Consider the following 13,215-nt stretch of genomic DNA (forward strand, 5'->3'; position numbering starts at 1 on the left):
TCAGGACTTTAAGAAAGATTTTGTTTATTCCACTAATAGCCAGAGTAAAGAGTTATGAAATAGGATTTTTCAGTGAAAATCGCGACTTTTTACCCCAGTATCATTCCACCACATATGTAGGCGATAGTTTCTCAAGACTCCGCTGTGCTCGTTGACGTGATCCAAGGCTAATTTGACACTCGGCATTACCCCTCGACCTGAAGGAAAAAAAAACAATTTAATAATGATAATTACTAGATTTTGAATCCAGCATGTATGCATCGAAAGAATTATCAGTTCCTCATAATTATAATATTACCCACCAATTAGTGACTGTTACACACATAAACATTTCGCAATTTCTGCATATAAAAATAAATATTGCGTATTAATATATATATATATGAGTACCTTGGTATCAAAGTGGGATAAACGCCACCTCCCACTAAATTCATGTTTTAATTGATTATGGTAGTGAAAGTGATGCTCTTTTCCAGCGCTCAAAATGGAAAAGTTCACGAACCGGAGCGCTCGTCAATTTTATGAAGATATTTACATAGTTATCAAATTTTATGTGTACTTCATAAAAATAAATGTGTTACATTTTCTATTATATGGCCTATCTAGCTCAGACGGTCAAAATATTTTTTCCACGAGACGGAGCGATAATTTTACCAATGTCACGAACCGGAACGGCGCTCCGGTGCGCTCCGGTCCATTTCAAGCCCTGCTATTTTCAAAAAATCCACCAAAAGTATCAAAAACGGTAGTTCTCATAGAGATTTTTTAGTTTAAAGTTGGTATGTTATATAAAAAACGGACACTTTTCACACATGTTTGTATCTCCTGTCAAATTTTGTAAATGGCTTATGTCCCACTTTGATACTAAGCTACTCATATATATATAAAATATTTCATCTATACAATGATTATCAGCTAAAAACACACACTATATAATTGACATTTCTCATTAGTTAACTCCAACGCAGTATTGACGATTTATACGCCTATTAGTGATTAGGTATCTAATGAACTATTATGTAATGTTTTTTTACAAATATTTAAACAAGTCATATTTTTTTATTTATTTTATTATTAATCCCTGACTTAATATGTAGGTAATAAAGTTTTTACCTATTTTATTGTATTATTTATTATATAAGTTAGAATTAATTGCATTTGTTGTCAGTGTATATTCACCATTGGTGAGTAAGTATAGTGCCTGAAGATGCCGAAAGGCGAATCCCCGGTGGCTAAAAACGACTCAAATGGAATAGTAGAAAACTTAAAAAACATTAGAATTTACGTGTGTAAAGATCTTCGTACGACTGGTCACTAAACCACACACCGAGGAAGGATCTTCGATGGATTGGATATATAAAGGTATCAATTTAACGTTAATATCTACTTATGCTTAATAATTATGATTTCTTCACCATTTTGCATACTGAAGGTACTGAAGGATATGAACTATAAATAAATATTTTTTTAAGAGGCCGTCCATAAACTGAAACCGTATCCGGTTTAGAACCGTGTTTCCTGTAATGGAAATATATTCTCACAGAGTATATATAAGGATCTGATCGTATCCATTTATACCATATACATTTACTTACAAACTTAGTGAAAAATCTGCCAACATTATAATATATATCTACGCAAGAACGATGAACGAAAATTCATACAAGCAATTTTATTTAAAATGTAAAATATTTTACTACACTATTAACATTACCTAAGTTGGACTGATCAACCCCTCTTCCATACGGGAAAAATCCTGCAATATACACGTCCTGTCGCCTGTTCAGGATTCCTTCCAGGTTAGGTTTCTGCGCTTCGCATAGAGTTCCCGCCAAAAAATACCAGAACAGAAAAACGGTCGAAAAAATTCGAGGAAACGCCATGATTGTATTAAGCTTGCTACCGCCTGGCGTCATGTTGATTTCCCAAGTTATGAAAACCAGAAAATCATGACATTGCCGTGTTCTTCATTTCTGAAATAACAAGAAAACCCACTGGTCACTAAAATATATTATTTTCCTTTTTCACTGGTTCGTCTGGAAAATATGTTATTTTATACACTAATAAACTAAGCATTAAACTGTGATAATCAAGATGTTGAAGAAACTATTTTTTCAGTCGGGTAAAGCATTCTGCGATCTTTATGGATGTCTTAGTTTTATGTGTGCATGCTCATTCTCAATGGCCTACTTATCAATCTCTAATTCGTATGAAAAAATAATAAACCATGAGTTTTTTTACTTCAAGTTCATAATAATTAGGCTCCACCTCTACAGAAGAAGGTTTCTTTAGCATTGGCAGAAGATCATGGGCGAGATCAGAGTGGGGCATTTAGTGACACTATATTAATATGTTTATTATATCAAAACAACCATTACAAAGATAATATATTTACATTTTTTTGACATTAATATTAGGTTTTAAGATTATTACGGTAACCCCCCTTATTATGATGCTTAGGGCTCCTTATACAGGGGTCCTGGGTTTGATTCTCGGTGAGGTCACAATGTATCTTCGTAATTTTCTCAAAACTGTATGTCATTTCACTACTACTACTACTATACTATTATTCATGACATGGTGTAGTATTGAGTATAAAAATATCACCAAAATACACACATTTTAGTGTAAATAATAAAATAATTTAAGTTTTATTGAATTAAAATAAAAAATAGAAGCATATACTAACACTATAAATTTAAAATTGAGTATTTTTGTTAAAAGAATCAATGCAAAACCATCAAAGAGTCTTTTGGTGATCTTTGACCTTATACGTATATATTTTGTATTTTAATGAAGTCGACATCTGACAGCCATCTTTACTTTCGTTAAAGTTATATTAAATAAATGCTTAAAACAAAAGATTGACGTATTACTTAAAATAAATCAAACTTGTATTACAAAGAATTGAATTGATGGTTTTATTGACTATTATAATGTGTGGGAAAATGTTTTAATATATTCCTATGGTGACCGTCCTAATATCAAGGATTAAAAGTAAACAATATTTTAACACACAGTAAAAGGTTGGTTTAGTATTTTAAAACCAATCTAAATATACTGCTATCAATCGATTTACCAGACAATTTAAAACATCGCAGTATCAAAAATAAATACGATGTTTTATTGATAAGAGATTGATCTTAACGAATGGATTATGCACTACACTCTGTTAACACACTACATTTTTATAATATATAGATTGGTTGTTTTCGTATTGAGTGACCTTTACAAAAATGTCAAAAATATGTTTATTTAAAAAAAATATTCTTTATCTGTATTTTAAATTAACACCAATTAACCCGTGGCTATCGTATTTTTACAAGTATTGAATGTTTTTTTTTATAATTCATTCTTTTTGTATCACTTCACAGTTTTTAAAAAATGAAATTAAGAAATCACTTTGTACACATAGCTATAGGAAATAAATTTACCGAAGATTAGAAATATCCCAAAGAATGTTTCATTTAATTCCGATTTTACTCTTTTAAAGGTAGAATTCTCTCCCTGTTACTGTCTCCGATTACCCCGCAAATCGTGTAAACATACGGCGAAAATACGAACTAATATACGACAAGGAAAAATGAATCCTATAATTATAATGCATTAAAACCATTTATCGTTTCTTGGTTACTTAGATACTTATGACACTATGATGAATTCTGCAAATACAACTGACTTAAACAACGTTTTAAGTTTTGTAAAAAAATGATGTTTATTGCACATATCTATAAGGTATATTTTTGATTATTGCTTTACGTACTTTGAGATGTTTTAGATTCTGAAATATTTTTATGAATATTACAGGGCGTTGCAAGAATCGATGTGCGCGCGCAAATTTCTCCAAAGGGATGTAAACTCTTCACTATTATTCCTTATTTTTTGTAGGGCTGTTGAGTTTAAAAAAAAACAATGTGTAACTTTACACTACAAATGTATTATCATTTGAAATTATCTTTATAAACTATTGAGGCTTGACATATCTACAGAAAAACAACCTCCATAATTCTTAAGAAAATGGAAAAATATTTACCTAAATATAGGTAGGTACGTATTAATTGAAAATTGTAAATCGTATTTAATCAAAATAAAACTAGATTTTAATTCATTCAAAAGACATAAAATATGTAACATATAATATGTACTTAGATTGTTTTCATTTTGCAGATTTAACGATAAAAAATCAATATAATTTGTTTAATTTAATCTAACTATTTTTTTTATATTACAGCTTATTAAAATATACATCTACTAAAATAAATACATATACCTAAATTACACAAAGAATTAAAATATAATTATAATCTTTTTTGGTCATTAATATATTTGTGGCCTGTGAGCTTCGCCAAGAGATGTCGTCAATTTTCAATCAAATGAAAATGGGGTGCGTATCTGTGGTAACGTATTTTGGAAAATCGTCAACAGATGGTAGTAACAAAAAGCTTCACACATTTATTTTATTTTTTATTTTATTGGAAAGTATATTTTTAGTTCTTACGGAAAAGTAATATAATTTTTATTATCCACTGTATTCCTTCAAATAAAACTTTATCATCCAGTTTTATGCACTTGTTCTATATGAAATTAGTTTGTTATATGATAATAAATCTAGAGGTTCCAGCAAAATGTAACAAATTTATTTTAAAAAGTATATAGATATATTATATAATATATTAGATGTTATTTTAAATATTAAATGTTGCTTCATCTAACAAAGATGTTCCAAACATTGAACCGAAACTCGAAATTTATCGTGTACAAAACACTAATAAGACCTGTTATCACGAGAGGCTCGGAATCTTGATACGCGATGAAAAACGTGGAAAGAGTGCTGGGCTCATTTGAGAGGAGGGTGTTGCGTGGTATCTTCGGATTTATTAATAACTCATAGTCCGGGTGGAGATGGAAATATAACAACAAACTATACTCGTACATTCCATCGAATGCGTCGCTTTAGATGGTTGGATGATTTATATAAGAAGGACAAATTATTATGCATAACAAGCAATTGACTTACGGGATGTTGGAAGACAAATGAATACTTTTTGCTAGGTGAAAAGTTAGTGTTAAGTCGGATTTAAAAAAAATCGACGCCTAACAGTGTGAAGACGCGGCTTTCCATATAGGTACCTGGAGAGATTCGGATGCTGGAGAACGTCAAAATTCACATACAGTGTTGTAGCATTAGAAAAAAATGAATATTTAATTTTATTTGAAAGATAGCCTACTGATTATCAGCTACAAAATACGTTTACATATTATATTAAATGTACACATCTAAGTAAGCAGTTAGCGTTCTAATTATAACATAAAATAAAAATAAAAAATTCTAACAAGAGTTGTAGTGTTGGTACTAGATGGTGGTGAACGAATTCTGGATAAATTAATAAACTTATAGCGCCTGTATATATCATATTTTATGTATTGAGTGTTATAATTTTGTTACAAGCCGTTAAAACTGTCAAAACTGTATATCTCGTTCTAAAAGTTAACACAGCCAAGAGAGGAGATGTTAAAACAAAGTACTTATTGACGATTTAGATGGTTAATTTATTGTACAATAAATTAACCACCTCAATAATATAAATATGATAAACTACCGTCGTTAGCCGACGATAGCCACCTTGCGTATAGAATAGACTCACAGATACGATTCGTAATATGTATAGTGACATATGCGCACTCACGATGGCCGTGCAGCCCAAGCGTCGGCCTATAGCGTCGTGGGTTCCAGGTTCGAATCCTGGGTCTGACAAATACACATATTGTTTTTTTCAGTTTGTATATGAGTCAGAGTATGGACCTAATAGGTTGAGCATGTGGCTGACATATATTTCTCGTAAAAAACAAAATCTTTTAATACAAACCTCCACTCTGTGGAGGCCCATAATATGATCTTATTATTATCGGACATGTCCGAAAAAAAATAGTCGTAATACTAATATTAACACAAGCAGTAATTTTTATTCACATGTTTTTATAGTTAGTAGGTTACCTATATAAATACTGTACATATTATTATTTTTTAAATATTTTAATCGGTATTTCTGTTCAGAAAGCTTTTCATATTATATCGATAGATCAAGATCAGGGAACTCAGAAATAATGGGAACTGAAATACACAACGGGTAAGGCGATAGCAGGTAACCGACTCGAGTAAGGATGAATCCGGGATAAACTTACACACGTGTATAGAATACGTTTAACGTCGAATACTGAAAACTTTTCTCGGTTTATGCATTTACGCTCATTTAATGTTGGTGTATTATACACACTATTGCACGTGCATAATGCGTGCTTCATTTTCGTAGGACACTCACACATTCAAAAGCCTGCTTCACCATGCGGCGTATTGAATATAGCCTATTGGTATTCTATTTATTATCTGTTCTGTGATCAAGATATTGACCACGGCATTCTGGTGGAATATCTGCTTCTGAAGACCTAGGTTGCGGGTTCAAATCCCACGTCTCTACTCGTACATGTTGTATTTTTAAATAACATGTTAAACACATTGTGTATTTGGATTCAAAGTTGAGGAATTAGGGAATAGCTAATAGTTATTATTGAGGTATAAATATTTTCAGTCTCTTCAAGATGCTGCCAAGATTCACATAGGATTGTGGTGAAAATAAAATATATTACATTTGACTAATGAAATGAAAAGTATAGAATATGAGAATTGAGGAGTCCATGGTTTGATTTAGATTGTAAGAACTAGAAGAAGAAGAATACTGACATTCATTATCTCATTTAACCCTTAAATAAATAATTACAAAGTTACCTAATGTTTGAAAAATAATTAGAATGAAAATGAGCTCGTCGATATTGTAATTAGACAATATTTGTTTTCCGGGTTATTTATTTTTATTGATGATTGAAACTCCGCACCTTTTCACAAACCAGCATTTTTTTCTATATGCCGCAGTCCCAAGAACGATTGTTGTAGTCAGGTAATACCAAAGAGTTATTCACTAGGTCACAGCAACGGGTCGGGAATATTCCAAGTCAACTTCATTCCTTCACCAAGCCGGCTCTAACATAAACTCGCCTCGTCTGCCGCACAGCCATAAATCAAACCATCCATGAACGTCGATCCGGTGTCGCATATGAAGACCGCGCACATCTACCTAGCGACAGTCGCACGTAACCTTCGAATCGGCGAGCTGGTATAGGAATGACCAATTCGAATGTATTTGTATGCATCCTGGCGTCTCCGACATTCAGCCTGAGAAGCTGTCAACTTGTCGATTGCAACAGCAGATGTTTTTTCAAACTAAATAGTCGCATTCGACCAATCTGCGGAGCTCCATTTGGCAACGTGTGTTTTGTGAATAACGGTGACGTCACATCGACGTATTCGACATTGCAGGCGAGACGAGTTTTGATGTGAGAGCCGGCTTAGACTCCCCAGATTCAATACATACTCCCGTATCTCGAAAACGTCACTTACTGTCCATTGAGCTTTGACCATACTAGACCAGCCTTACGAACTTGCAGTGTTACAGCTTTTCGATGTAATTTCTGGACCACGTTTAGTTTTGTAGAAATGGCAGTCACAGCATAGTAATAATGGCGCATTGAAATAATGCAGGAATGTGTGTGGCCGTCATGTTTATGTTTTTTGGTATGATTGACGTTAAATTTCAAGAATATAATATGTATCTATGACATACGCTGTTGCCCATTAAAATATTCTAAAAATATATATTTTAATTTACCGATAGCCTTTATATGTACAACAATGGACACAGTCTTTTCATCGGTTACTTATATTATAATGTGAATGTTTTGGTTCTGGTGCGAGTGAAACATCAGACAGTCTTAATGAAAAAAAAAATAATACCCATTTGTTTAAAATGCAAAATTTTGGGTTTATCTTGGAAACAGAGCACACGTTAAATATCTTATGGAATTGGCTGTTTGAGTTAATCGAATATTGGGTTGAAATATTTGTGGTATAGAGAGATTTGTAGTATAGACTGTATTCGTGAAATACTAGTAGAATAGTGTGACATGTCGAATAAATCCACAATATGAAATCAAATGATATGCAGCTAAATTTTAAAGTTAGTCTACGAGCCATATTACAACGTTTTTATTAGATCGTATTCTTATTTGTCCGGTAGTTTTTTATCGAGTATAAATCTTGCAATCGATTTTTAACTAACTTCCCGACTAGCTAGATAGACATTTGAAACTTTTAGAACATAGCAGAACACGGTGCCAATGCATTCTTTTAACACTTTTAAAAATATTTAAGTAGAATTGAATTCATTTTCAGTTAATTCTGTTTTGTATGAAAAGTTATTTCGGAAGAAATCCGTAATCCAATCCACTATTATTGGTTGCTAAGTGGGTGGTCCTAGCAACTAAATTAATAATATATACGTGCGTTACTATGGAAATCAAAATGACATTTATTTTCAGTATTTTATATTTGTTTGTTTTTTTTTTACTTCATATTATCAAGTACAAGTTTGAGCATATTCAGCATAATAATTCAACAGAAAATTTAAAAACGTTGTATATAAAAAAATTCTTTTTATCTTGTAATTATTTTTCGATTATCTTGTATAATGTTATATTTAGATTCCATCTAGTAGAGAAGATTCTCTTTGACGTGTTCGATTTAATCAAGATTGTGTATAATTACGATGTAACGATTTGAGAATTGAACGAATCGAAGTACCTACACCAGTGAAAATTTGAGTAAACTTACTTCACTATTAAATTTACAATTATAAATACATACCAGTTATCAATATTCTGTAAATGAGGTCTTAACCTCAAATAATCCATTATTACTATTATTCTAAATATATTATTAAAATATATATGTAATATAAAATAAATTTATTAAAGAAATTTATTTAAGTGTAAATGTTTTAGTGATCGAAGAAGGAGAAGTCAAGTAAAAAAATTCAAATAACAAGTAAACACTGTTAATAATAACAACAATTTATATAAAAGCTTTAGTTCATGGAGTGTAATTAAATTTTAAGAATAAACTGATTGTAACTTTTTTATATAAGGCAGTCATATTTATATTTGGATCCTGTTTTATGTATAAATTGATTTGTGGTGAAAACTTTTCAAATAAATTATAAATGTTGAATATAACACCCCTCATTTTTTTTTCATTAATAATAATAATTATCAACATATCAATATGCAACAAATTATAATAATATAGAGGTCTGAGTTATGTAAATATATGGGATAATTTAATAAATATTATTTAATATTTTGAAAAAAATGCGTGATGATTAATGTTTTTGTGTATTATATGTGTTTTTTTTTGTAGGATTGTATTGTATGTCGTATGATGTTATTACGGTAGGATACAAGCCCCTGCGTGTATATCAACACTATACGTGTACCATACATTGTATTGATTTACAATCTCTGTAGTAACATTGTTGAATCCGACATGTCTCGAATTCGACATTATTTACATCTCAAAAGATACTCTCACATTTTATGAACATAGTGCATTTTCGTTTTCTTTTTATCACATTTTAGTGTACATATGACTTATGCAGATACACCCACATCAACACTTCTCAGCGGCGATTTTGTTTGACGCAAATGATTTAATCAATTCGTTATGGAGTTTAAAAAGGGGCCTCGAAACAATTGAAACCAGTCATACGATTATTAAATTACGCCAAAATCATTGCGAAATCCCTGCACTTAACATCAAGAAGACCTATAACACAACGACGCAAACAGGTACGTACTTGTCATCACTGCCATCTTCGCTAATAATTGGATAGAGAAGATATTAGAATTGATGGTTTTTATTTTATTGTTTATCTATTGTACGGGTCTTTAAAATCGGTCAGTGCCTCGGGCCTTCAAGTCTATAAATCCGCCACTAACACCTGTTCTGCCTTTCCAAGGAAGAAGGCAGTAACTGACTCTTACATACTTTTGAGATAAATGACATACTTACTTAACGTGTTTTTTTTTTTAAATTTTAAAACAGTGATATTTTTATTAGTAGGATGTTAAAATACAAAGTAACAAGCAGTAACTGCAATAAATAGGTGCAATGACTGCCTTTTTGCTAAGAAATGTGTATTTAGCAGATGTCCATTTTTTCACTACGGATTTTAACGATATTTTTGTGATAATACTGATTTTAAAGTGAACAGAATATACCTATAGCTTTCAAAATTACCTAACGGATGGCATTCATAACTCAATTTCACAAATTTTGCGAGTTACTGCCTTCTTCCTTGGAAGGGCAGTGTTATGCGAGTGATTCCAAATCACGCCAAATACCTAATTACCCTATCTTTTAATTGGTATGAATTTATTTCATTTTATATCTCAGCTATTCTTCGAATCATCGACTCAACAAATATAAGATAATATTGAAGAAATATTAATTATAAATCTACATAAACTGGTATCTATTTCCATTTTAGAATAATGTATTATCAAAAAGTTATTCTGGTAACGTAATGTTGCGACAAGTAGCGAAACGTAGAACATTATCATAGTAAGATAAAGGTTAAGGCATGTCTCCATGTTAGCGTAATTAGTAGAGTGAAGCAGTGGATGCGAGATTGATCTTCGGTAATATTTAAAGTTTTAAGGAACCACAAAATGCAAACGAACGAAATTAATTAGTACTTATTATATTTATAATAATTTAATTATTTACCAATTAAATATTTCAACCATAATATTATATTAATTAAATTTAAGAACTCCGTGCATAGTCACACTTAGGCAAATATGTAGGCTTATGCGATATACGTTAAATCATAGCCATCTTTAGATTATTAAAGCCTGAGCATAACTTTTTGCACAAGCAATGAGTGGTCCACTGCCATACTATTTACTAATAACGTACTTGCAAGCAGAGTTTGGTATTCTATAATGACTGAAGAGTATAAATAAGTTATTAGTTATTGTCGTTTAGAATTGACTGTCACACAAACGTTCTAGTGTATGATGATATTATTATGCACAGAAGAAGTTTACTTACTTTGATCGTCACTTCCAATTATTAATAACACATAACCACTAAATCAGATGAAGTCCAAGGTACGTTAAAATAATCTGAAAGAAATCTGAAACTAAGAATACTCCGACAAGTGAACACGACAGGCGCGTCAGTATGAGCACAATGACAGGCAATTACAGGTCATCCATAGACAACGGAAGGGGCGAAAAGTAGGACCAGTCGTGTAATGTATCGGCTTCCTTCTTCAGTGGGCAATGATTAGACGCATTCCCATGTCAAGTAACACAATATAACGCACAGGGCTCGGAATGGACCGGAACGCACCGGAGCGCCGTTCCTGTTAGTGAAATCGGTAAAATTATCACTCCGTCTCGTGGAATAAATAATTTGACCGTCTGAGCTGGATAGGCCATATAATAGAAAATCTAACACACTTATTTTTATGAAACTTTACTATGTAAAAATTTTCAGAAAACTGTCGAGCGCTCCGGTTCGTAAATTTTTCCATTTCGAGCGCTTATAACGCATGAGCCTATTGGGGGGTGTAGTTGTAGTGTTTGTCAACACTATTCTGCTAATACAATATGTTCAGACAGGTTGCGTTTAGATGTGTCAATGTGATATTATATGGGCCTTTACAAAAGGAAACGCGCGTGAGCATTTATATTGTTTTGTATTTCGTATAAATCACAATAATAAATTACACTCTTCTTGTGATATTACATGGCAGGATACACAAAAATATATTAATCAATGATGTACACATACACAGTGATGTCCCATGGATGTAGGCAGATTGAGCTTCGCTTGGGGGGCGGCAGTTGCCCAAAGGGTGGCAAATCGAGGAGAATCACTAGGTATATATAGAAATATCTACCTAAACTTAGTAATAACGGAAATAACTTTCCGTTAAAAAAATTAAGCTCACTGGTTGAAAACAAAGGGTACTATAAAAGTTTTAACAGGACTTTATTTTTTATCAGGTTCGTGATATCTAGTTTACTTCCGCTGTCCTTGGGTGGCTTGGAACAGCAATGACACGTCTATACCTAATTTAAAATATGGCTCTCGCGAGTTTAGGAAGTTGAAGGTGTATTTTTAAATGTAACTATCTGAAGCCGTAGACTCGGAATATTCTCTATTGAAGCATATATATTATGTAAATTAGATTAAGCGGTATATTATATATTGTTAGTAATGTATATATACAACACGTTTCTTAGATATTGGAGTCATGAAAGGATGATAAAAAGTACTGTATAAAAAAAATGTGGCGGCATTTTGGCACTCCCTGGGGGCGGCATTTTGTCTACGGACGTCACTGCACGTACAGGTTTATAATGATACTTTTTATTTGATATATTAGGAACGGATGCGTGTCTCGTAATGTCTATATATTGAAGCTCTCTTGACAACTGACGTTTTTGACGTTTCCGGCTATATTTTTTATAATTTGAATAGTGTGTTATGACGCGAAAAAACTTAGGAAGTACTATTATATGTAGTAAGTATATATGTCTTACGTATTAATATTTACTAAATAATGAAGTTATTACCGAAGATTTCCTTTAGTTTTGGAATATGAAAAATATATGAAACTATTTAAGTATAATAATAATATTGCAGATATTTTTGCAGGTACCTGTTCCAGCATATTACCTATGTATAATAGTACTAGAAGCAAAAACTAATATTTTTTCTATATATGTGTAAAATAAGTCAAAACTACAATGTTTTGTGGCAACCCTGTCCAAGGCACAACAGTAGAAGACCAATTCGGAACTAAATTCGTCATCTACTCTGGCTGCCCAAAAGATATTTCATTTTTCAGCTAAAATTATTTTGTGCAAACTTCAAAACCACGAAACATGCCGAGCAATACTAGCCTTCCTCGCGTGTAGAAAGACAAACAACTTAAAGATCAAAATCGCGCGAAATATGGAAGAGTTTTGTTTCATTTCGATCATATGTGAAAAAATCATAAAAATATAAGATGAAAAACTAGTGCCGGAAGGAATGTACAAACCGACATAAGCGACATAAATACTTTTCAGAAGAACGGCCCTTACATACATTTTTACTAAAGCTTATTATGAGGAAAAATAAAAAATATAATGGTAATCCTGAAAAAGGCGTAGGTGTATTTTTTTGATTAAGCAATTCTGACCGTTGGCTTTAAGTAAAATACGGTGTATTTTTGTACAAAATCATTTTTTTTATGGTATATTTACGAA

At 31.8% G+C, this 13,215-nt stretch overlaps 1 protein-coding gene across 1 annotated transcript in view; it reads right to left on the reverse strand.

Moving 5' to 3' along the window:
• GABA-B-R2 (gamma-aminobutyric acid type B receptor subunit 2) overlaps positions 1-3,188 on the reverse strand; it is a 29,106-nt gene extending 25,918 nt beyond the window's left edge. Inside the window, exons 1-3 of the mRNA XM_085953826.1 lie at positions 3,080-3,188; positions 1,715-1,973; positions 94-197 (exon numbers count right to left, since the gene is read on the reverse strand). Of these exons, the coding sequence (XP_085809952.1) occupies positions 94-197; positions 1,715-1,916 (306 nt within the window). The 5' untranslated portion in view covers positions 1,917-1,973; positions 3,080-3,188. The remainder of the gene's footprint in view (positions 1-93; positions 198-1,714; positions 1,974-3,079) is intronic.
• Positions 3,189-13,215: the final 10,027 nt, after the last annotated feature.

Source organism: Rhyacophila brunnea, unplaced genomic scaffold (assembly GCF_057557595.1).
Source record: "Rhyacophila brunnea isolate RB1 unplaced genomic scaffold, BYU_Rbru_1.0 scaffold_4, whole genome shotgun sequence".
Taxonomy (NCBI): domain Eukaryota; kingdom Metazoa; phylum Arthropoda; class Insecta; order Trichoptera; family Rhyacophilidae; genus Rhyacophila; species Rhyacophila brunnea.